General features: G+C 42.0%; 1 protein-coding gene and 1 pseudogene across 1 annotated transcript in view; one reads left to right on the forward strand and one right to left on the reverse strand.

Moving 5' to 3' along the window:
• The window catches only part of Piezo2 (piezo type mechanosensitive ion channel component 2), a 366,290-nt gene that overhangs the window by 184,675 nt on the left and 156,295 nt on the right, over positions 1 to 25,320 (forward strand). Inside the window, exon 5 of the mRNA XM_035438719.1 lies at positions 10,000 to 10,042. Coding sequence (XP_035294610.1) covers positions 10,000 to 10,042 — 43 coding nt within the window. The remainder of the gene's footprint in view (positions 1 to 9,999; positions 10,043 to 25,320) is intronic.
• Positions 480 to 1,448, reverse strand: LOC107977910 (annotated as a pseudogene).

Genomic DNA, 25,320 nt, shown 5'->3' on the forward strand with positions numbered 1-25,320 from the left:
TTCACCTATTAAGTCCTTTGCCCATCTGTTTTTGCTTCATTAAATTTTTATCACAAGTCATCTCCTAGAGTTCACATAAGATCAAGCATATTAGAGCCTCATGCAGGCACCTTGGAATTCTAAGTCTTCTTGAGAACTCATACACCATATGGTAAGTGTGGTAAAAACCTGAAGTCAGTTTTCTAAGCATGTGTAATACTTGGGAGACTTATCAAACTCCCGTGCACCTGGCTTTGAAATGAGTGGAATTACAGTTACTGGAAATGTCTTCTGAAGTCAGTTTTCATTAGACATGGCAGAAAGCAAATCTACAAATTGATATCAGAGGATTTTTTGGGGGGTGCGGTGAACTTTATTGATGGTATTCAAGAGAGTAGGGCTCCCTAAGACCCTCCTTATTATGGGGGTCTGGGATGGAAACTGTGAGGGAGATGATCAATGTGGGGGTTGTTGGAGAGGGACTGCTTAGCAGCCAGGGCCTCTCTCTTGCTCGAGTCCTTGCTGGGGGTGGATGGTCCAGGGTGGGCTTCTTACTCCTTGGAGGCCATGTAGGCCATGAGGTCCACCACCCTGTTGCTATAGCTGAATTCATTGTCATACCAGGAAATGAGCTTTACAAAGTTGTCATTGAGAGCAATGCCAGCCCCAGCATCAAAGGTGGAAGAGTGGGAGTCACTGTTGAAGTCTCAGGAGACAACCTGGTCCTCGGTGTAGCCCTTCAGTGGGCCCTCGGATGCCTGCTTCACCACATTCTTGATGTCTTCATACTTGGCAGGTTTCTCCAGGTGACATGTTATATCCACGATGGATACATTGGGGGTAGGAACACAGAAGGCCAGCCAGTCAGTTTACCATCAGCTCTGGGATGACTTTGCTCACAGCCTTGGCAGCGCCAGTGGATGCAGGGATGATGTTCTGGGCAGCCATCACGCCACAGCTTCCTGGAGGGGCCATCCACAGTCTTCTGCGCAGCAGTGATGGCATGGACCATGATCATGAGTCCTTCTACAATGTCAAAGTTGTCATGGATGACCTTGGCCAGGGGGGATAATCAGTTGGTGGTGCAGGACGCATTGTTGATAATCTTGAGGGAGTTGTCGTACTTGTCATGGTTCACAGTCATCACAAACATGGGGGCATCATCAGAAGGGGCGGAGATGATGACCTTCTTGGCCCCGTCCTTCAAGTGGGCCCCAGCCTTTTCCATGGTTGTAGAGATGCCAGTAGACTCCACAACATACTCTGCACCAGAATCACCCCATTTGATGTTGGTGGGATCTCGCTCCTGGAAGATGGTGACAGCCTTACGTTGATGACAAGCTTCCCATTCTTAGCCTTGACTGTGCCTTTGAACTTGCCATGGGCAGAGTCATACTGGAACATGTAGACCATGTAGTTGAGGTCAATGAAGGGGTCATTGATGGCAACAATGTCCACTTTGCCAGAATTGAAGGCAGCCCTGGTAACCAGGCGTCCAATATGGCCAAATCTGTTCAAGCCGACCTTCACCAATATGTCTCAGGAACGAGGCTGGCACTTCACAAAAAGATGTGGCTGTATCTAGAACAGGGAGGAGCAGCAGGCCAGAGGTTGATTTTTTAAGGTAGCTTTTAGAGTGTCCCATGAAGGCAGTGCAGGAGCAGCCCAGCATGAGAAATTTGAACAATAAAGATACACCTAGGACATTTCTATATCATCTAAAACATGGCTTACTTTGTTTCCTATTGGATCTCTATATATCGTGCTTCCTTGTAAAGAGTAATCAGCATGTAGATTTTGTAGAACAATATTTATTCAAATGTGCAACCCACCAGAGACCTTCTTCTTGTACCATACATAGCTCATTGTTCTGCATGATCAGTCTCAATTCCCTGCCTGTCATTTGTGCATTTAGAGTAGCATAGTGTAGAACATATTACCACAGCCCTCTTCCCCCGTCCCGTGTCCATGACAAGTCTGGCCTCTCTCTACTGGTGAGAAATGGGACTTGCATTTCTCTCTGGCTCTTTGACTTCTACCCATCCTTCTCCACTCTCTGTGACAGTGAATGTGCTCCCACATCACATCTGAAGGCCCATATTGACCATTATCCCTGCTCATATTTCAGTGGCCCCACCAACTTCTTTCTTGTTCCATCACCCCTCTACACATCTGTTGAACCTGACCTTAAAAATAGAACTCTGCCCTTATTTCTTCCCCCAACTTTGTACCACTTTGAAAACTATTCTTTCATACTATGTTCTCCCTAATTCCACTGAAATTGTCTTCATTTCATTTTGGAACCTGGAGTATGGATCCCGGAGATTCGGGTGCTCCTCCAGCAGATGCTCTACCAGAGAGTCACTTCCTGGCCTCTCCCTAGATTTCTTTGAGTGACTAGTTTCCCCCAGAAGCCCCAAAAGCATGAACACCTTCCCTTCACTTGGCCTCTCATTCCTAAAAGCCTCCTCCCTTGGCATTCTTGTGCCTCCCTTTTAAAAACTGAGTTTCCTCTCTGGCTTTGCATTCTAAATGTTGTGGATTTTCTCCGGTTTCTATTTTTGACCATCTTGTGATAAAAGAAATATAAACATTCTCCCCAAAGTAGATGCATAAAGGGTAGAGAGCCCCAAGTCATGGGAACGTCATGGACTTGAATAGGTTGTGGCAACATGTCAACTATAATTTTTTTAATCACATAAAGACTGTAAGTCTCAGTTTTCCCATTGCTCTGTATCAACATAAAAATGTAAATTACATACTGGCCACTGCATTTAAATTATGTGTTTACTCTTGTACTTGATGCTCATTTAGGTTGTTTCCATTGCTTATTTTGGGGAGTTGCCAGGAATTGTCAGACCATAGCTATTCCTATAACTTCTTTATTGGCCAGTCAACTATTTCTCAAAAGATTCAATCCCATGGGATCCCTCCTGTCCATCAGTCCCCAATCATACTCTCTGCCTACTGTCTAGTTGTGTCTGGGTGTATGAATGGATGCAAAAGGCAGTGAAGAGGGGAGGTCAAGGGAAGAAAGGGTGATGATGACATTGATGAGAAATGAATGTGGCCTCCTCAAAACAAAACATCTTTCGAAGAGGGTAATTAGCCAAATCCTTTCAGAAAAGTTGGTTTCTAAATTAGAGGAAGACAGTGGGGAAAGAGGAGAAATTTATTTGTACATTCTTTAAGTGCAGTGGGTTTTCTTTGTTTCTGTGGAAGGCATACAAAGAATACTAGAATTTGAGCTACATAGTTCAGTGAATAAATGTTCTGACAGATGATTCTTGAAAATAGTTGTATACTCTCCATCCCTTCTCTCTCTCTCTCTCTCTCTCTCTCTCTCTCTCTCTCTCTCTCTGCCTCCCTCCCTCCCTCCTCTCTCTCTCTCTCTCTCTCTCTCTCTCTCTCTCTCTCTCTCTCTGTGTGTGTGTCCTTTCCATATGTCTATAACTACTTCAATGGGAAGCCTTTCAGACTTTTTTAAACTAGAAGTCAAAGATTATTTTTAATCCATTATTTAACGATGAATTTGTATCTCATTGTAGAATACTTTGAATGTCACTATTGGTCAAATGAAAGAGAAATCTACTTTTCTCTTGCAATTCCATATTCTATTCATGGTTAAATCTTGGCTTTAAAAAACTAGGTTTAAAAATCTTTCCCTTTCAAGAGTTAAAAAAATGATGTGAATGAAGCCTCTGGCAGAGAGTACATATGGATAATTTCCTGATACTTGAGCTCATTCTTACTAAGTTGTGTGCCAGGTGGCATGTCTGCCTGCCTGAAAGCTCCTATGGTATATGAAAATACTCCTGTTTTATAGGAATATGCTGGCAAAACCCATCAATTTGTGGATTATTGCTGCTTTTCTGCTAGCTATTTTAAAAAGAATGAAGATGGGCCTAAGTTCAAGTCATTTCAGGGTCTGGGACGTGCTTGGTATAAAACCACTCAACTAGAAGAAATATGTGCTTTCTTTGCCTGACACTGTATTTCTGTTACATCTTGAAACTATACGGAAAACAGTTACTTGAGTATGAAATTGGTTGAAAGAATGGCAGACGAAAAGAATCAGTGAGGAGACATAGCAATGAAGGGAGATGCCATAGTGATGCAAAGATGGAGAATTTTGCTTCTCTGACAATAACATTTATGAAAAAAATTAAAATGTGTTGAAATCCTCTGGTCATCATATCAAAGAGCAGGACCCAGGAGTGACTTGTCTGAGGAAGCAGAGTGGTCATTAGAATGCCCATGCCTCTCTTCAAATAAAGTTCTACAGCTTCAAATTGATACCACAAGGGTGGGAGAAGATGCTCACTCTGGTTTCATCTTGTAGGGACCACATGTCCATGTTTGACCTTTTACTGACATTTATTTATACATTTGAACCTTACTGTGCATTTTTAAAATATTTATCAGAATCAAGGAAATGCACAGGAATGATGAGAGACAGCTGCAACTTACCCATATCCTGCTTGTAGGATTAATAATCAGATCCAGAGAGCAAAGGAGAGCAAAAGATTGAATCCCATACCATAGCCAGATCAAGTAGGAGACAGTGATAGGAAGGAGAACAAGGGAAGGAGAACAGAGAGGATGCTGTTGCTACAACAGAATACCACAGACTGAGTAACTCAAGAATAGAAGCTTAAACATCTCCTGCTGCTGGAGGTCCAATGGCCTGGTGAACCCTCTGTTGAGAGCCTTCTGCTGCATCACAGCATAGCGGAGCCCCTCATGTTGTGAGATAGAATGAGGTGCCAGCTCAAGTCTGTCTTTTTCAATAGTCAATAATGCCATTAGGGGGACCCCACTCAATGCCCTTGTTAATCTTAATAGCCTCCTTAAGACACAACCTCCAAATACCATGAATATGAATTTGGGGTTAACGAGCAACAAGTGAATTCTGGGACAAGCACTCAAGCTGTCAAAGAATGTGAGACCTGAACACAGTGCCTGATGTTTGACAAAGCACAGTGAAGTTGGCAGGAATGTGAACCTCTGTTTTCTCACCTGAACATAGGATAGACTAATAGGACTGACTTCATTGAATGTTCAAGGGAATTTACTTAGCTAATGTGTGTAAGGCTACTAGTAGGGTCCAATGCTGTTAGCTGTTTTGTTGCTAACTTACAGGAAATACTGTGGAGGATGATGAAGGCACTTTAAAGGATTTCTAGCCACTTTCCAGACCCCATAAATGTGGGTGACAGTGAGGAGGCCTCAGAAATATATGGGGCATTTTGTAGTAGATAAGTACTTATCCCTAGCATAGGAATGGAATTTGGGATTCCATTTAACATACAGGGATATTCCCTCAGCCTAGACACACAGGGGAGGGCCTACGCTCTATCCCAAAGGATATGACAGATTCTGAAGACTCCCCATGGAAGGCCTTGCTCTCCCTGGGAAGCAGAAATGGTATTGCACAGGTAGGGTGTTAGTGGCAGGCAGGGAAGGAGGGGAGGGAGAGGGAACGGTGATTGACATGTAAAACAAATCTTGTTTCTAATTTAAATAAAAATATTATTAAAAATTAAAGAATATTTCAAATCAGAAATTAACATCAATTAAAGGCTCAATAAAATGACTCCTAACAGCATTCAGCTATACTCATAGAATAGTGACTTGTTTAGACATCATCAGAGAAACTTCCTCCAACAGCAAATGCAAGAAAATACGGAGACCCACAGCCAGACAATATGCAGAGAGTAAGAAACCTTGGAACATTTAACCTAAATGTGATGTCTCCATCAAATTCCTCCCCTCAGGGCTCAGGGACCTCTGTGGAAGAGAGGTCAGAAAGAGTGTAAGAGCCAGAAGGGATGGAGGATGCTAAGGAAGCAAGGGCTTCTAAACACAGCATATGGACATATGAAATCACAGAGACAGCCAGCATGTACAGGGCCTGCACAGGTTGAAGCCAGATATGGTCCCAGTGCTGAGAGGGGAAGTGGACATAGGCCCCCATCCCCAGCCCATAAGCTAGCTCCAAATGATAACCACTCACAAAGGAAAACTTTTTTTCCAACAGAAAGTTAGTTTTGGAATTTTTTCTTTTATTTTTAATCTTACAGGTCCCTTTCATTTTTTATGAGTTTTCTGTTATGCAAATGTGTGTCTTAGAGTCTCTGTGTGTTTCTTGTGACTTTTCTTTGGCTCTTTTCCTCCCTGTTTGTCTATTTTGTCCAATTTTGTTTTGTTTTTATTATTATTATCATTATTGTTGTTGTTGTTGTTTTAGATGCCTGTTTGTATTCTAATGAAAGAAAGAGGAGAGAGGAAGAAAGAGAATAAGAAAGAAAGGATGAAAGAAAGAAAGAGAAAAGAAGGAAGGAAGGAAGAGAGAGAAAGAAAGGGTGTGGGTTTGGATGGATGGGGAAGTAGGGCAGATCTGGAAGGAGTTGGAAGAGGGAAACCATAATCAAAATATACTGTATGAAAAGAATCTATTAAAGAATAAAATCTCACTAATAAAGGGCTGGTAAATCACTCAGCAGGTAAGAGCATGCATGCACGTGAACGCACAAACCACATACACACACACACACACACACACACACACACACACACACACACACACACACACACACACACACACACACACAAATAAACCAATATAAGTTTTAAAAAGCTAATAATCAGACAGAGCTACAGGATGAGAATAAGCGGTAGAGCATTCTTTGCATGTAAGAAGCAATGGCTGAGCCTGGTCTCCAGAGTGAGTGCCAGGATAGGCTCCAAAGCTACACAGAGAAACCCTGTCTCGAAAAACAGAAGAGGAAGGAGGAGGAGGAGGAGGAGGAGGAGGAGGAGGAGGAGGAGGAGGAGGAGGAGGAGGAGGAGGAGGAGGAGGAGAATCAATGGCTGACACATCTTCTGGGGAGACAGCATGTCCATTTTCTGTAGGAATTAACTCCCGAGGATCAGCCTGGAGGTGCTGTGGAGTATTGTCACACAGGGAATACACGGGCCAGATATTGGAGCTTTCTCTTTAAGTGAATGTCATTAGACTTCAGCTTGACTCCATCTGCGCTCTACCGTCTTCTCTAGATTACGATTCTGTTGAATAGGATGTTGATGCACTAACAGGCAGTTTTAAAAGTGAAGAATCATAATCCATGGCCAAGATTGGAAAGGATAAACACTGTTAGGAATTTCATCCCTTTCTGTATGCTAGGACTTTCTTTGTCTTGCTGCCTTCTAGAAAATACAGCCTATTTTAGACTCTCTTGTGGGGACAGTGATCCTCCTTACCTACGGGTACATGTTCCAAGACTCCCAATGAGAATAGCACAAATTATGTGTTTTCTCTTATATATGTACTTACCATAAAGTGTTACTTCTACAAGAGGCTCAATAAGGTTAATGACAATAACAGCTCATAAAATAGAATAATTATGACAACCTACTGTAATGAAAGTCATTTAAAACGTGTGAGCCGTTTAGTTCTGGAATTTTCCATTTAATATTTTAGACCACAGATGACTGTGGTTTACTGGTACTGTAGCATGGAAAACCACAGGTGAGGGACCCCTGTAAATCTCATTTGAAGAGTGTTCAATCGAGGAAGTTGTCCATGTGCTTTTGTTTTCTCTGCTGTTTTTGACATGTGGGGCTGCACTGGCAAAGTCAAATAATATCAACTTACTGCCATAGACCAGGGCTAATGGCTTTAAAAGAATTCTTCAACAACTGCATAATGAGCTGCCAGAAATATCCTCTGTGCCAAAGGATCTGGGTATGTCTGTTCCATTTATTGAGAATTTCTTGTTTTATCATGACTAAGTGCTCACCAAGGACATAAAAACCCAAACCTCCAAGGTATTTGGGGCTTAGGGGCAGAAACCATATTTTAATGTATCTAGACCCATTTCTAGCACAATCAGAGGGTAAGCAAGTACCAATAGCAAAAGTGGATGAGCCTGTGATGTGAAAGACATCAAGATACTTCAGGACAGATGAAAGGCATCTACTGTCTCCTCGGTACATGGACCAGTGGCTTGGCTATTCTACTGTCTCCTCGGTACATGGACCAGTGGCTTGGCTATTCTACTGTCTCCACGGTACATGGACAGTGGCTCAGTCACATTTATTACAAAGAGTACTGGGCATCTTGAGCCCAAAGATATGATTTTGTCTTGCTTGTTAGATTAAATTTGCATTTTTCAGAAATCTCTTAGGCCCTGTTTCTTAGTGAAAGCTACATGTTCAAAATCATTTACATTTTACCTTGACAATAAATCAGTTAGAAAAGAGGTTTGTTTAGAATTAAAAGAAGGGAAAAAACTGAGAATACATTGGAGAAGATCTGGAAAATGATGGAAATGGAGGAAAATTAAGATATTTTGGTTTTCATTGGAAGCAGAGGTCAGGAAGAATAGCATCAAGCCCTCTCACCATCACCTCACTGGTACTCATCCTTGCTCTGCTCCTGATTGGCAGCTTCCTTCTCTAACAGAAACCATCATTCTCACCTTATAACGTGCTCCAGGCGACAGCTAGCTCAAGCACCTGGTTTCTATCCACAGGCTGTATTTACCAATGTCTGAACTGGTAGGATTTCTGGAGTAGATCATTCTCTTCCAAGAATTCTTGAGATAAGGATGTTCCATCATCGTGCATGACATCCCCAGGAAGGAAGATCTTTAGATGCAGGCCACTTCTCTGGACTGGTGTCAAGAGAAATTCCTAGCCTGATTAGACTTAAGTCCCATTCACATAGTAAATTGGAATCCAGCTGCACCTCAGTGACATCATTCTAGAAAATACCTGTGAATTTGGTTTAAATCAGTCTGTCATTCGTCTCACAAATTAGTTTGTCAAAATATCCAAAACACTCCATTGTGACAAATTAACAGAGATTCATCCTCCTGTTGAAGAACTATTTTATGATCCCTCAAGACTAATGCCACCTCTCTTGAGATTAATCCAGACAACCTCTGCAGTTCCTTGGTCCTGTGTGATCCCCTGTCCTCTAGGAAGCCCACCTGCCCCTGGACATCTCTGTGGCAATTTGGAGATAAAGTATTTGAGGCAATGTTCTCAAGAAAGTGATTTCAGTACTAGCCTAGTTTCCTCACACTTGTGAACAACTTCTTAGCAGCCTCTGGAGACTCCAGGTTGAATTCTAAACTCGTTCTTGCAGAATAAAGCATCAGTAAATAACTGGAAGTGATCTCTGGTGATTATCAGCTGGTGCATAAACAACTTATAAACTGAGGACCGGGTGGGGAACTATTTGACATTGTGAATAAAATAAAAATGAGAAATTACCGAGTTATCACAAACCCCTAACTTCAGCACATGCACAGTATTCACCAGAATAGTACTTAATAAAAGCTAGCACGCCTGTGGCTTGTGTGGGTCCCATCTTTGGTCCTCATGTTTGCAGGGAAAATACTTTAAGGATCCAGCCATCTTCCCAGACCTCATTACATTTATTTTTCATTACATTATTTTTAATGAGAATGGGACTCATTTTTCCCAACTGTCCACACTGAGCTGTCTGGAGTGTGGTTGCTTGCCAACTTCAGTTTGATGTAATTCCATTTGTCTGATTTTGCTTTTGTAACATTTGTGGCATCTAGGAAAACTTATCGAGGAAGAGTAAAATGGTGTTACTAGAAGCTGGAGAGGATGTGGAGGGGAGAGTGGTCAAGGACAAAATTACAATTTGATGGAAGAGGTCAACTCTGATGTTGCATTGCACATTATTTAATTCAACAGAACAATAAATTGCTATATTTTTCAAAATAGCCATGAGTGAGGATTTTGAATGTTTGCATTACAAAGGGATGATGAATATTTGATGTAAGGAATCTAATTATCTTTGTATCACTATATTATTAATTAAGCATGAAATGAAAGGAAAAACAAAATATGCAAAAGGCCATCTGCAGACCGGATGTGGGAGCAATGACTTTGAGGGAGAAAGTCATTTCACAGAAATGCAAGGCAGCAGAGTGAAACTGAGTCCATGAGTGGCCTGACTGTGATCTCCTTACCTTGCAGGTTCAACGTGGGAAAAGACATTCCGGCAGATTGGCTTTGAAAGGTAAGTAGGGATTAGCATAGCTCACATTTAGCCACTACTGTCCCCGTTTTATTCTAAGTGGTTTTTCCCTTGTGAATCAATAGTCTTGCCATCACTACTGTGACTTTGTGACCTTGGATATGATGCCATTTTTATGTCTCTGAGCTTCACTGTCTTTGTAAAGTTAGAGCTTTATTTTATAAAATCCTTGCTTAGTAATCTTAACACCTGAGAGAGAGAGAGAGAGGCAGGAAAATCGGTAGTTCAAGGCCTGCCTCAGGTATATGGGGAGTCTGAGGCCAGTCTGGATTACAAGAGACCTGTCTCAAAAAAAACCAAAACATAAAATACAAATAAGATAAAAATCCCCACCTCTACACAGAGGAGAAATAAGGAAAAAAATGAGCATTGATGTGAGGATGCTTCTTGGGCCACAAAATAGTCTGAAAGATGAGCTCTATAACCAAAGAACTCTAGCAAGTAGAGTTGACCTTCTCTTGCCTTCATCACCTTGTTATAATACAAATATATTAAAATCCTGTCACTTAATCGTAAGCATTTCCACACTGCCATCTCCCCAAAAGAAAAGGAGATGACTCCCAGTAGCATCAGGAAGGTGTTAGCAGTGTCTGGTCAGTGCTGCTCCTCTGAGCTACCTGCCCTTGGAACTGAAGGGGGCAGACATAGCAAATGACTTTCTCCCAGAGGCATGTGGCATCCCATGTAGAACCTTCAATGTGGACCTAGTCATTGAATCAGAGAGAAGTTTCAAAAGTATATTTTTACTAGATCATTTTATTTAAAATTTGATGTACCAAGCCAACAGAGTACTGGAAACATACAAAGGAAATAATAGTATACTTAGAAATTCTTCATTATCTTTTCAGTAGTGATGGAAGACTTCACCAGGCCCACTGTGACATCATCAGCTTTTCCATTTTCATAAGCAGATTTAAAGACTTATTTCCCTGTACTCATGTCTCCTCTCCCAGCACCATCACAGTTTAGTTTTTGAAACTTATAGTTAATTACTAAGGATATCATGGAGGTGAGCCTAAAGATATGTGGGGTTAGCCAACCCCACAAAGAATGAGGAAAGATGCAGTCTGGTGTCTCTGCAAGAACCTTTCCTTTGATCCTTCTTTTGTGTGAGTCTTAGGATCACTGAAGGCCCTATCAATATTTAAATCTCCTGATCCCATCAAAAATGTCACTTTTCTTGGTTTTAATGGCTTCTTTATTTAGATCAGTGTCCCACAACCCTTCCTGGCTTCTTTTCTTCATCGCTGGCCTTTGTATTTGTTGGTTGTCCCCCCAAATATTACAATATTAATATCCATATAGCAAGAGCCAACTCTATTTGTTAACATAGAAGAAACATGCTTAATGTAATTGGGTTTCAATCAGAAACCTTGCTTTTCTGTACAGATTTTCATAGATATAAATATAAATATTTATAACTCAGAGTCGTCTGCCAGCCTAGTTACAGTTATTCTAGACGGGTGTGACTGAGTAAAGTCAGAGGCATTCTCCCTGTTCTAAGTAAGTTATGAACTAGGATGGCCCAAATTTTCAGTGGCTTAACACAGCAAAGGTCTGGGTCTCATTTGGACACAAAGTGATGAAGACCCTGGAACTCTTTTAGGAGCATGCATTCATGTCAAGTGTGCATCTATGCCAAGTGTCAATGGTAGTAGTGCTTGTGCTTCAGTAAGGTCCAATGTGCTTGGACAGCTGTGTACTGGGTTTTAAATGCCTCTTCCTGCAAGAAGCATTTGCTGCTGCATCTCATGCTCTATTTGGGATAAGGGCCAAAAGGTGACAGCATGATAGCAAAAGGCACCACAGTAGGATCAGAATAGGGTCTAGATGTGTTTTCTCCTTCCAGAGCAAGCTGCAGGTTTCATCTGAGAAAAATAAATATTCATCAGGTAATTAGCCTGGAGCCCAGCAGCCTGCCCACAGAACGACAGGTTCCTGCTTTCAGGTCAAGCTGACTGCTGCCTGTTTAAAAATAACAGGCTTTTACTGATCTCTTGCCCATTTTCACTTAAAAAGCCAAGGTTTTATTCTCAGTAAATGTGTGTTATCACTCCTGAACACAGACGACATCATTGTTAACATAATTGTATGTGTTTTATTTGATGCTTTCATACGATCCTGGAATGAAACACCTTGTCACTCCAAAAGAACAATTTTAAGTATAAAATAAAACACCAAAAATAGCCTGCCATGATGAACACATGTTCTCCTAGAATTGTTCATGATGTAGGTATACACGATCCAAAGGCTTGGTTCTATCCATGGGGAGACTTACAGCATCCTACAGCCTTCTGCTGGCTGTCAGGCTCGCTACACCCACTATAGAGAAACATCCACCTGTTGGGACTATCCTAATCATTACTGACTTCGTGGTGAAGCCTTTCCTGACAGCTTATGCCCAGACTTCCCCATGGCAGCTCTCAAGCTTTCCTATTATGGGATGTAATACACTATCTGGAAACTCATTTCCATGTGTCCCCTCCTTTACACAGGAAAATCCTTAATCATCTAAGGTAGACTGATCTTTGTACCATAGTACCCACATGAGCTAGCTAATCAGATGGATATAGGATGAATGAATGGCTTCCTGACAGGGATGCACAGGGTGTTTGGCTACAGAATTTGGCTAATAGGTGTCTTAGTTTCGGGTTTTATTGCTGTGAAAAGACACCACGGCCATGGTAACTCTTACAAAGAAAACATTTAATTGAGGGGGTTTGCTTACAGTTTCAGACGTTCTGAACATGGTGGCATGCATGCAGATGTGTGCTGGAGCTAAGACTACTACATCTTGCAGGTAACAGGAAGTCAGCTAACACACTGGGTGGTATCCTGAGATTATGAAACCTCAAAGCCCACCCCCACAGTGACATACTTCCTCCAACAATGCCACACCCACTCCAACAAAGCCCCACCTCCTAATTGTGCCACTCCCTATGGGATTATGGGATTATGGGGTTATGTGGGCCACTTACATTCAAACTACTACAGTGGGCTTCAACATGGATCTATCATTTTCGCACCATTACCTCACAGCACCTTGCTAGATGATGAAGCAACCTGTGGCTGTGGTAGGTTACCCCTGTTGTGCAGGGGCCAGGGTAGGAGCTAGAGGAAGGGACTATGTAGTGGCTAGGGAAGGGGTCAGAGTAAGGGGCTAGGATGGGGGCTAGGGTAGTGGCTTGAGCAAGGGGCTAGGGTGTAGGCAGGAGTAGGGGCTAGAGTAAGGGGCTAGGCAGATGTTTCAGTGAATAAGAGGACTTCTTTGCAAGCATGGGGACCTACAAAAATCCCAGCACACAGGTACAGTATGATGGGGGGGGGTGAGGAGGAGGTGGGACAAGCAGATCATGAGAGCTCAACCATCCAGCATCCTAGCTGAAGCATTGAGCTTTGGATATAGTGAGAGACTGTATTCAGGAAATGAGGGGGAGGGAAAGAGAGAGAGAGGCAGGAGGGAGAGGGAGAAGGAGAGGATATTTTCTGCTGGTTTCTCTGTGTGTGTCTATCTCTGAGTATGTGTGCAGGGGTGTGGTGTGTGTTGAATGTGTGTGAATATACATGTGGTGTGTGTGTGTGTGTGTGTGTGTGTGTGTGTGTGTGTGTGTGTGTGTAAAATCAATGCAGGTGATTTACATTTTGAAATGTTGAGTTTTACCTAGAACTTTAGTTACCAGCTTGTGAAATAATCATCTTGACCTTCACTCGTCCCAGCAGGGCTATCACTTAATAGGCATCTGGTAAAATGATCCGCTTTTCTTTAGAAAAAAATGTAATGCTTAATTAAAACATTTCTTTCAAAAACATGACTGGAGGAAAGTATCTCCTAGTTTTTAAGCTCCATCTTTATCAGATTGGGTCACTTTAGCTTAGGGTCCTGGAGGCAATAAATAGCAGTGGTCATAACTAAAGCAGGGTTCCGGGTGTTTACATTGGCACCATGACCTGGGCTGGAGATATCCCTGTGGTGGCTTAGGTTTCACTAGTAGTGTGAACAGACAAGCTGTAGAACATATCCCTTAGGGAGTTCAAGTCTGGGTGTTAGCAGCACGCTGGATGGAAAATATGAGATGGCAATTGATGCAGGGTAGAACTGAGGCATGGGCTCTAGGAATGGCAGTGTTTGGGAGAACTGTGTTGATAGTTGCATATCTACAAGTTTGTATTTGTATTGATCTGCATTCTATGTATATTCTGCAACCAAATCTTTCACAACTCTCATTAACTTAAAGTAGTTTCCCTTTGCCTCCATCAGTGACACACCTTAGCTAGGGACAAAGACATTTTACTCAGATGAAATGGCAGCCTCTATGAAGCTGCCATTAATAGGGATGGTCAGTTTTCCCTTAAGATGGTGGCAAATGCTCCAACCCTCAGAAGCATACTCACACTTTGATACAAACCTTCCTAAATGTACACCAACTGCCTAACAAACAATTACATCATCGGACCTGTAACTTTGTGGCTTCCTGCCATAGGTAGTGGGTAGAGGAGACAGAAAGACCTTCCATGACTACTAAATACCATGTTTCCTTCCTGTCTACTCTCATGTTCATCTCAGCTACTCCTCTCTCAGTGGCTAAAAGACCCAAAGAAACTTTCACCAGGCTTGACTCCCAGAGGGTGGGGCCAGCATACCTCCTTCCCACCATTTGGCATCCTCCCATTCCATGCTGCTTATCATCCTTGGGAGAGAACACTCTCCCATGTCTGAAGGACTCCAGCCCCTGGTCCTTCTTTCCACATACCAGTTATTGTTATTATCCCATAGGATCAAGCCCTCATTCCCTAGGAACACCTTATAGCCTTTCCTTGCTCAAGAGGGAATTTTCCCTCATCCCTCATTTAAGTTTTAGAAAACTTAAATGCAGCTGTAAGTGGGCCATTTGCTTCTCTGTGGAATTAATTCCAAGTCCCCATTTGCAGAGTCAAGCATGGCTCTGGGGACAGACCTGATTTGGACAATGAGGGAATGAAGAAAAGACAAAAACAGACAGAAAGCTGGGATTGGATGGCTTTTGCTTTAGCTCTGCCACCCTGATCAGCCTGTTTATAATAAAGAGTGTACAGAGAGGCAGGGCTGTTGCATACAGCTGAATCACAGAGGCAGGGTTATTGCTTACCCACCAGTAAACAAAGGGCTTATGCTGTCCAGCTGGACCTGGGGACAGATTTAGCTAATCTCAGTAGGCATGCAATCTCTTTATGGGAGCAGTTTTCAGCCTGTGGACATTCAGGAGGGAGAAAGCTCTGCATTTTCTGCATATACTGTCAACATCCACTTATGGACCAGAAGGGAAGGCTATGCTGTTTCTGCTGAGCTTCACCTCTGGGGAGAAGGCTTTTTTATTCTTCCTTCCTTCTGGGGCTCTGGGGTCTTTGACATGTTGGCTTGTGTCAACATACACATTCACTTGGGACTTCACTCACTCAGGGATTTCTCTGCTTTCAACACCCAGTATAATATTCAAGGCCTTCGATACTGTTTCTCCAGTAAATTCTCCTCCCATGAGCACTTTCTGCTCTCACTATCCCTTCTAGTTGCAGTTTCTGCAGAGAGCACCCAACCTTCATGCCATATTGTAGCATCTTCCTTGTATCAGCTCATCCTTGAAGCCTTGCAAAACTGATTTTACTGTGTACATATTTCTTCTAAGTAAAGCCGTTACCTCTTCCATAAGTGCTTTGTGCAATATAATGATACAAAGGACATATAAAACAACCAGCAAACTAGACTTCCATGAATTTTTTTAATACTCAGAAGTATGTGTAGAGTTTGGACAAATCTCAGAAAGCATCATCTATACCAGAGAAATCTTTAAAGATGGAAGATTAGAACCAGATGGTGGTGGTGCACCCCTTTAATTTTAGCACTTGAGAGACAGGGTCAGGTGGATCTCTGTGAGTTTGAGGCTAGCCTGGTCTACAATGCAAGTTCCAGGACAGTCAGCAATGCTATACAGAGAAACTCTGTCTCATAAACAAAACAAAACAACAACAAAAAAGAAGGCGGGGGATTTGATTGATTGGGTAAAGAATTATGCTGGTCTAGTATTGGGTGGTAGATTCTTTTCTAAGGTCCATGACCCTGCTTTCTCCCCAGAAACTGGTAGTTTTCCAGTACCAGGCATAATTTTCCTCCTGTTTACTGGACCTTGAATCCAGTTAGATAGCTGTTGGTTGCCACCAATATGTGAGTATCACTATTACACATTTATGCATATCTTGCCATGCCTGTAATTACCATGGGTTGTAGATGTTGCTTAGTAGGACTGTTTAATTGCTTCCCTCTAGGCAACCTACATAGTATCTTTTGGAACCATGGAAACTGTATCACAGGAAAGAATCTTTCAGATCAGCTCAGATCATCCAAGTCCTGTGTGTTATGTGCTTGGTGTCTTCAGCAATAAGGGGCTACCCTAAGCTCTTTAGGAGCAGCCAAGAACTTTATCTATAATTTATATTGTTTTGGCTGTCACTTAGACTGCCCTGACCAGTCATTTAAAAGGAGGTTTCTTGTGCCTTCTTCTGTTTCAATGTTGTTGTTGTTAATAGTCTGTAGTTCTTATGGGCAGCATTTTTAGCACAAATGACTTAACTTTCTTTAAGATTTGTGTGTATGTGTGTATAATTATACACATATACATTGTGTATAATTTTAGTTAAATATAAATGATATTCTTTGAGACTTTATCAAACAACAGAACAAATTCCAACTGTAGCCTGCTCCCATCAGGACATGCACACAGCAGAGTAGAGCCCTAAGTGGGATGCAAGCATCTCCTATCTGCTGTGTGAGTACTGAGAGGTCTGAGAGGGTGGCTTTCAGGGGACGGATGGAAAATACCAATAGGTGCACACACCAGTGACATAGGGAAGTTCAAGCATGGAATTTAGATACAGCCGAGCCTCACAGGACTGCAAGGACTTGTGCCAGATTCATTGTATTGATCTGCTTGCCATAAAGAGGGAAGAGATTGTTTTCACTGGGGCATCATGAGAAATATTTGGGTTTGAAATCCCCTGAACTCTGTTCTGACCAGTTAAATTTACTTACTTAGAACTCCACAAAGATACTCGAATCCCATAGGGGGTAGAAGGTAATTGCAATGAAGTTACTAACATTTATGCATCGGAACACTAATGGACATAGACCACAATGCAAGGAGAAGGGGGGAACCTCGGTCTTCGAAGATGTGAAACTGAGAGCTCAGGCTTTGCCCTAGGCTGCTGGAAGGTCACCAGCACTTTCACAAAACAGGTGTTTAACTTCTTGAAGAAAAATATTTCTAGGCATGTTAGTGCTTCTCTGTTTGGCTCATTCACTATTTCTGGGACACACAGTCAGAGTGGCTGTTGCCTTTTTACTGGAAGTGATATTGTATGTTTTCACAGCCATTCCCTTAATGGGGGAGGTACAAAAAGCAAAACCAACTCTATTTGTTGCCTAAAAGTTAGGGAAGAAGTCTACAGGGCCATGGAGTCTACTTATTCCCAGTGCAGAGTACAGAGATCTATTCTTCCTCTGCATGGGATAGGCATTGTCACAGTCAGTCCCACAGCTGTGTTGCTGTGCTGCCCTGCCTGATTTGGAATGTCACCAAGCAGCAGTGTCTCCCAACACCCTGTCCTAGTTAGAATCTCTGATACAGTCACTGAATAGGGTCACAAGGCCACTGACTTGCTCTGCCCATCAAGCCAGAAGGAGCCTATAGCCCATGGTCTATAAACACTTCAGAGGCACATGTTTCTGAGCCAACAGAAGCCATCTGATTATCTAAGGGGAGAGGCAACCATGCAGAAGCAGTATTTCAAATCATGTCTTTTAGAGAACCCAGAGAAATCCAGTGTACTGTTAGGGCATGTAACAGTACCAGACAGGGTACCCAGCATTGGACTGAATCACTAAGGACCTTGCAGACAAAAGCAGAGTTGGGCTATAATCAAGGGATAGAACTGAGGAAGAAGTTTGCATCTTGGTGAACTTGGAAGGTTCCTATTTTTACTGGGTAGGAGATGGGTATACCGGGACTGCAAGAGCAATACACAAGATGGGTGTGACTTGATCTGTGTGAGTATGAATGTGGCTGGGAAATGTGGCCCAGCCAGAGCTGATATTCCCATCTTCGAACTAGACTGAAAATATGTGTGTGGGGGGGGGGGGTTCAAAGATAAAGGCATATGAATTGCAATAGCTATGTCTCATTCTAGGAGTGCTTATCTTTTATTAATTTATGAAAATAACAAATCTTTGTTTAGCAGAAAGTCTCCCAATACCTTAGCCACAAACCCATAATTCAGTCTTTTTGCCATTGACCTTGAACTGTTAAAACACAATTTCCCAGAATTCCAAGTAAAATGTTTCACAAAAGCAACAGTTCCCACTACATGCAGCATTGTTAATTTTATCCTTGGCATAAACTTTGTGAGGAGGGAATTCCCCGGGGAGAGAGCCAGCAGCAGCTTCTGTTGAGATGTTGGGGAAGGCTCATGGACCTCTAGGCTTTATTTCTTTTTGACAAGTGGCTTTTTGACTGTGGCCATAATGCTGTTCCTATGCTTTCTAAAATTTCAATGTTGTTTTCAACAGGTTCATGTCACAGCTGTGACCTGTCCAAGACCTTCTGTTTGTCCCGAGGTCTTGTTAGATTGGACTATTACTGTTTGTTCACTTTTCATTTCCACCTTGTCTCAGGTTTGGCTTTTCTTCTCCTCCTTTTTATCCCTTCTGGGGGATCTTCTCCATCTCTTCAAAGCTACTCAGAGGAGTTCACTTTTGGTGGCTTGGCTGTTTCGCTCTGTTCTTTCTTAAGTGCAGTAATGGTCTTTGGCCTTTATGTTCCTTTACGAACTAGTGTTTTAAGGCTTCCCTGAGATCCCAAGAAGATCTGCACAGGTTCCCTGGAAATGAAAATTTTTCTTGAAAATGTGTGTGTGTGTGTGTGTGTGTGTGTGTGTGTGTTTGACAGGGGTGGGATAGGGTGGTATCTCTTTGACCCAAAGCAACTCAGAAGCCAATGTTGCTTTAAACTTTGGGAGTCTGAACCCGAGTAGTATTTTAAGGCATATTTAAGCACAGAACAATCTTGTGAAAAGCTACTGTTGTGATGATTAACTTAACTCTGTCCCACATGCACAACAAAGCATATCCAAATATCCTTGAGGAGCAAAGTAAGCTAAATACAGAGAAGATCTGATTACATTGAAACTCTTTGTAAAGTACATGCGACACTTTCCATGAAGATAAGTCCTATAGATTGACTGAGAAAAACAAGTTTACCAGAAGGGTCTGGAGGAGAGTTCAGCACTGGGAAATCACAGCTGCACAGTTTGCACAGAGGTCACCAGGCTAGAAAGTACATCCACATCAGTCTTCTGGGTGGAAAATAGGCTCTTCATTCCTTCTCTTGAAGGGACACGCCGTTGTGCTCAGCTTTCCATTCCAGGTTACCTGTCTGCAGCACCAAGACCTCTGTGTCTCCTACATCTTTTTTTAAGGAGAAAATTGTGGCTCTAAAAGAGGCCAAGGTTGAAAGTATTGCCTGCATGGCTAGTCTAACTATCATATGCAAGCACAACAAACAGAAAAAGTGTCAACTGTTACATGAACATATTTTAAATGTCCAAATTCTGAGATATACATAGTATCTGTTTGTCAAATGACATTAGATTTTAATTTCCTTTAAGGGAAATCTTTAGGATAATGATTACCTATAAATCCCAAGTAACATGCTAATGCTACCCGCCAGTTATTATCAGTGAAAAACAAATAATCAACTATACTAATGCCACCCACCAGTTATTATCTGTATGAAGCAAATAACCAACCATGCTAACATTACCTGCCAGTTATTATCAGTATGAAACAAATAACCAACTCTGCTAATATTACCTGCCAGTTATTATCAGTGTAAAACAAATAACCAACTGTGCTAATGCTACTCGACAGTTATTATCAGTGTAAAGCAAATAATCAACTATGCTAATGCTACCTGCCAGTTATTGTCAGTGTAAAACAAATAATCAACCTGCATTTTACCTAATAACACCATGATTTCCATAGTCTCTAGTGCCGAGCTTTTCTTATCTCTGACAATTAAAACATCGGTGAGGTTTTCGATCATAAGCTACTGTTTTATTCCCTTAGCAGTATCAATTGTATTTTTATAGCTTATTATTCACTAGATATAATTAACTTAGGTAAAGATTTTTATATCCTTGACCTGCAACTTCAAAATTCAACCGAAAACTAGGTCTGTCCTTATTTTTGGTGGTAAATCTGACCTGACCCAAACTCACCTGCTTGTTTAGGGGAGATTGTTTTAGTGAATGTGGATATTCTCGCCATGTGGTTGAGAGAGCAAACAATAACCTGCTGCCTACCTCCCATGCTACATCATACCCATAGCACATGCCTTTGGATATATGAGAAGTATATCTTATGAAACACTCCTAGCTCTTAGAAATTTGAACATAGAAATTGTTCATCTCCTCCCCTCCAGGGTCTCCCACCCAATAGGAAAGAGTTTCCCCAGAGAACAGCTTTCAAACTGTTTTTTATATATATTATTATTATTTACTATGACTACTCTAAGAAAAGAAGTACACTCTGTATCTTGATCTCTTACAACACATGTTTAGTTTCATTGTTTTAAAAAATACATAATTATAAGAACCTGAATTTGGGTCTCTAGTAACCTCATGGAAGCTGGGTGCAGCTGTATGCATCAGTCACGCCAGTGCTGGTGGTGTAGTGCTCAGAGACAGGTGGATCCTGAGAGCTTATTTACCAAGGAGTGTAGTTAAACTGCAAGCTATAGGTTAAATGAAAGACCCTGTCTCAAAAAATAAGGTGTAGCCTTATATGCCATCCTAGAGCCTTCATCCAGTATCTGATAGAAGCAGAAGCAGACACCCACAGCTAAATACAGAGCTGAATTCTGGAATCCAGTTGCAGAAAGGGAGGAGTGATGAGCAAAGGGGTCAAGATCAGGTTGGAGAAACCCACAGAAACAGCTGACCTAAACAAAGGGGAGCCCATAGACCCCCAGACTGATAGCTGGGAAACCAGCATAGGACTATTCCAGACCCCCTGAACAGGGATGTCAGTTTGGAGGTCTGGGCAATCTATGAGGCCTCTCCCAGTGGATCAGTATTTATTCCTAGTACACGAATGGACTTTGGGAGCCCTCTCCACATAGACGGATACTCTCGCAGCCTAGACACATGGGGAGGGTCTATGCCCCACTCCAAATGACAGACTCTGAAGATCCCCAATGAAAGGCCTCACCCTCCCTGGGGAGCAGAAAGAGGTTGGGATAGGGGATGAGGGGAACAGGGGAGGAGGGAGAGACAGGGAACTGGGATTGACATGTAAAAGAAGCTTGTTTCTAATTTGAAACTGATCTAATTATAATTATAAAAAGAAAAAATAAGGTGTAGCATGATATAGGAAACATTTGATGCTGCCCTCTGACTACCTGCACAAACGCTATACTACACACACACACACACACACACACACACACACACACACACATTTCCTGAGCCTTTTAAGCATTTGCCTCCCTCTTAGCCTCTCCTGCTCTGGAAAAACAAGTGTCTTCCTCCATGCTGTCAGTTCAGGGCCTGCCAATGTTCTTGTGATATGACATACATTCACACACATTTGTTGAGTTAATTCAGAAGGAATCAGGTTCAGTTTGAGGTCTTGTATTCCAGAGTTCTTGCTGATTACTTTGCTATTGTTATATTTGAGTCACACACAAAAACTTTTAGTTTTTCTGGTCCAGTGTTTATGAGAAGAATATATGCCCTTCTCTGCTGCTGCTCCTCACTGTGTATCTCAACAAAATTAATCCATCTTTCCCAAGATGGTCAATGCACCAGTGGAAAAAAGGGGGATATCTGAGATGACAATGAGTTTAATACTAGTATGGTTGAACAATTGAGATTTCTTATTTTTAATTTATTTTTCAGTATTTTGTTTTATGTGTAAAGATGTCTGGCCTGAGCGTGTGTCTGTGTACCTTGTGCATGCCTGGAGGCCAGAAGAAGGAAGCAGGTCCCTGTAACTGAGTTGCAGGAGGTTGTGAGCCACCATGTGGGTTCTGGGAATCAAACCCAGGTCCTCTGGAAGAACAGTTAGTGCTCTAAACACTGCACCATCGCTCCAGTCCTAAGACTGATATTTCTGGTTACCATCAGCAATGCCCTTACAAGCGTTCCTCCTATGGGCCCAGCATCTTCACCAGTTAGACAGTGTAGTCACTGACAAAAGATGTCAAAGAGCCTCCAGGGAGGGGACAGTTCATAGAGGTGGCAGGAGATTAGCTGGAGGAAGCAGATATGGATTGAGTCCTGTGATAGGGCCTAGGATGCTAGAGAGGGCTATGGGTTGGTGATGCTGGACCCAGGGCTTGGTTCAGGATCTTACCAAGAGAGACACAGGGCAAAGGGAATGGGCGACACTGTTGTTTTTGCTCGATTCTGTTTTCGTTCTCGTTTGGATTTGTCAGCAGCAGTAGTGTGCTGGTAAGTGTGCAGTCACTGGTCACACATGTAAACATACTTGCTTTGCAATTCCCGTGATGTGCTGTCCCCATGATGTGCTGCCCTCACAGGACTCATATGAAGCTGACAGTTGTCTAGGACAATGTTCTCAGGGTCCATTGAGAGGTCAAGCTCTGGTGCCGGGTAGCTCCAGCATGCTCCAGATGAGCAAACTCACATAAACAAGTGGCAATGCCCCGAGCCCAGCATCTTCCTCTTCACTGCTGTGACACTCTTGATCCAGGCAAAGGAACCAGCTCCTTTGAACAGTCTCTTCCTAAATGACATGTGACAATCCAGTAGCACACTGATGTGAGAATGAAGTGTCTTCACAGTGAAATTGTGACAGGGAGCTAAGAGGATGGAAATGTTTAAGCAGCATTGTAGCTTTACAGGAAAATCCAGGAACAAATGGTGGAGGCATAAACTATCCCCCATGATAATTAGAGCCCTGGGCTTGGCTGTTTTCTCAGTAGGAGAAAAAGGCTTCGTTTCAATTTCACAGAAATGAAGCAATAGTTTCTTTTTATAAATGAATCATTAATTATAGAAGCCCTTGACCTGAGTACTGAAAGAAGTTGTAAATCTAATTTAAGAATTTTCCCCATTCACATCCAATGCATTATTCTGCTACATGTGACTTGGCTATCGGTGGGGGAAATGAATATTGAATTAAAAAACAGTACACATGTATGTGAGTGTGTATGAGAAGGAATCAGCTGTGTAAGTTTTTGTAATTAGATATGCATTCATTTTGTTGCTTTTAATGTCACAGAAAGCCACTCAGTGGTGGCACATACCATACAGAGTCCTATTTAAGGTAAACAATGGGACAACTAACAATTCATAGTGTGTGAACTTCAGAAACCACCAGAAAACTACGTGAAAGCATTTTGACAGCTCTCATTTGTTTAATGGATGGCCATGTGGTGTTTTAATTGTGTTACCACAATTCACTTGCAGTTGACCTTTCTGCTAACCGTACAAGAGGATTTACTCCCTTGAGAAGAACTTCATGGAATTGAATTGATTTTTGTGGGGTTTTTTCTATGTTGGTGATGGGACCCAGGGCATGGCACAGTGTTGAGTAAGTCTTTCACAGTGAGCACCAGCAGCCTGGCCACCTCTCACTATCGCTGTAGGTGCCCTTACCTGGAAGCTGAAATACCCCTTGTATTTTGTCTGTCCTGTTCCTGTCTGCATTTCCTTTCTTCTTAATTTTGGGCTTTCATAGTCAAAAGGACATTTTAAAGTTGTGAAGACCTTAAAAGGCCATTTTATGAGTGGAGAAAATAAAGCCTATGAGCACTACCCATCTTGTGTTTTCTCTGGGTGTGGACAGGAGAGTGGAATCTGATTAAAGAGTCAGTCAGACCAAACACTGTCATGGGCATTAGGCTATAAGCTGGTGATCAACCTTCCAAGTCAAAGTAGCCAACTTCATGTCTTTCAGATGTGGTCTACACAGGGAATTCTCTGAAGTAGAAATAACATAGTATACTAAAGATAGGCCTTTAAAAACAACTTAGATGAGGGTCTCACTATGTAGTCCCAAGAGTCCAACATATCATTATATAGATCAGGCTTGCCACAAATTCAGAGATCCCACTGTCTCTGCCTCTAGAGTGTTTGGATTGAAGGTATGTATCACCACACAGAGCCTGAAAATGGGCGTTTCTGTCATCACAGATCATAACAGACTTAAGAGCTTAGAATATCCCTTGTCACTGAGTCTAGCTCATTTGTCATGGATGTCTAAACATTCTGCATTTTGTACATCTGCTATACTTGTTTTGACCACCGTTTTATTTGTGAGCCATATTCATAGATGTAGACCTTGGCCAACCATACATTTCATTCACTGATGGTTTTATAGTACATTTTCTGAGCATGCCATAATTTAATCTGCCCTACAGTTTATGAAGATTAGTCTCAATTGGCAGCTTTTTAAAATTCCTTTTTCAGAGGTAGAATTCTCTATGAAGAGATGAGATCACTGTAATCCTAAAAAGATTGTAAAGAAAATACTTTGCTATTTAAGATGATGGACTAGTCATTTTCATATGTGAAATGGGTCACTGGCATCTACCCTGGAAAAAACATGATTTAAGCTAACATTTTCTTGACAAATGCACATTAATCTCCCTGATTTATGTAAACAGCATGTCTGTAAACATGTGTAGGTTATATGAGAATACTACATAGTTTCACAGAAGAGACTGAACATCCAAGAATTTGGATATGCACAAGCATCCAATAGAACATGGAACAGTCTCCTGTGCCTATCAAGGAATAACTGCTCGAATCACATATATCATTATACAATGTGCAAATCCATCAGCCTGCCTTTTGCTTCATATTTCTGACCAAGCTTTATTTTTCTGGTTAACATCTTCAAAGAACTAACCTGCCTTTGAAAATTCCACTTTTAATGATTCCACTGAACATCATACTTGCTCCATTGACACAGTGTCTTGGCTTCTCTGCCTGTAACTCATTGACTCTCCTCTTGGATCCCTAGTCATTTCATTAGTTCTCCTAACACACTTGCTTCCTCAATATTTTGGTGATCAAAACACAGTAGGATGTGTTCCTTGTGTGTGACATGCCTGCAGAGTGATAGGAGTATGTTGCTTTCATCATCCATTCCACAGGAAAGGCTGACCTGCCCTGTGGCATGTGCCATACAGTATGTCAAGTGGCTT

This window comes from Cricetulus griseus, chromosome 2, assembly GCF_003668045.3.
Source record: "Cricetulus griseus strain 17A/GY chromosome 2, alternate assembly CriGri-PICRH-1.0, whole genome shotgun sequence".
NCBI classification, from domain to species: domain Eukaryota; kingdom Metazoa; phylum Chordata; class Mammalia; order Rodentia; family Cricetidae; genus Cricetulus; species Cricetulus griseus.